This window comes from Penaeus monodon, chromosome 31, assembly GCF_015228065.2.
Source record: "Penaeus monodon isolate SGIC_2016 chromosome 31, NSTDA_Pmon_1, whole genome shotgun sequence".
Classification (NCBI taxonomy): Eukaryota; Metazoa; Arthropoda; class Malacostraca; order Decapoda; family Penaeidae; genus Penaeus; species Penaeus monodon.
This window is the reverse complement of record NC_051416.1, coordinates 14,339,986-14,340,208: the sequence shown is the minus strand read 5'-3', so window position 1 is coordinate 14,340,208 and position 223 is coordinate 14,339,986. Positions and strand designations below refer to the sequence as shown.

Here is a 223-nt window from a genome sequence, read left to right as displayed (position 1 = left end):
AAAAAAAACAGTATAGAGACCAAGGAAACCCAAACATAAAACCACAAACGACTCACCCAAACAGCCTTTTAGCCTCACCTGGTCGTATGTATGTTGTCGATCGTGAGGGACATGTCGGCGGTGCTTCGGGAAATGCGGACGTCATGCCACAGGAGGTCATCGAGGCGGAGTCTCGGAGGCGATGACAACTCCGACTCCCCGGCGCCGAGGTTGACTCTCACCT

At 53.4% G+C, this 223-nt stretch overlaps 1 protein-coding gene across 1 annotated transcript in view; it reads right to left on the bottom strand.

Moving 5' to 3' along the window:
* The window catches only part of LOC119593046 (chondroitin sulfate proteoglycan 4-like), a gene marked incomplete at its 5' end in the record, with an annotated part of 58,475 nt that extends 58,254 nt beyond the window's left edge, over nt 1-221 (bottom strand). Inside the window, 1 exon segment of the mRNA XM_037941946.1 lies at nt 79-221. Within this exon segment, the coding sequence (XP_037797874.1) occupies nt 79-221 (143 nt within the window).
* Between the last annotated feature and the right edge of the window lie 2 nt (nt 222-223).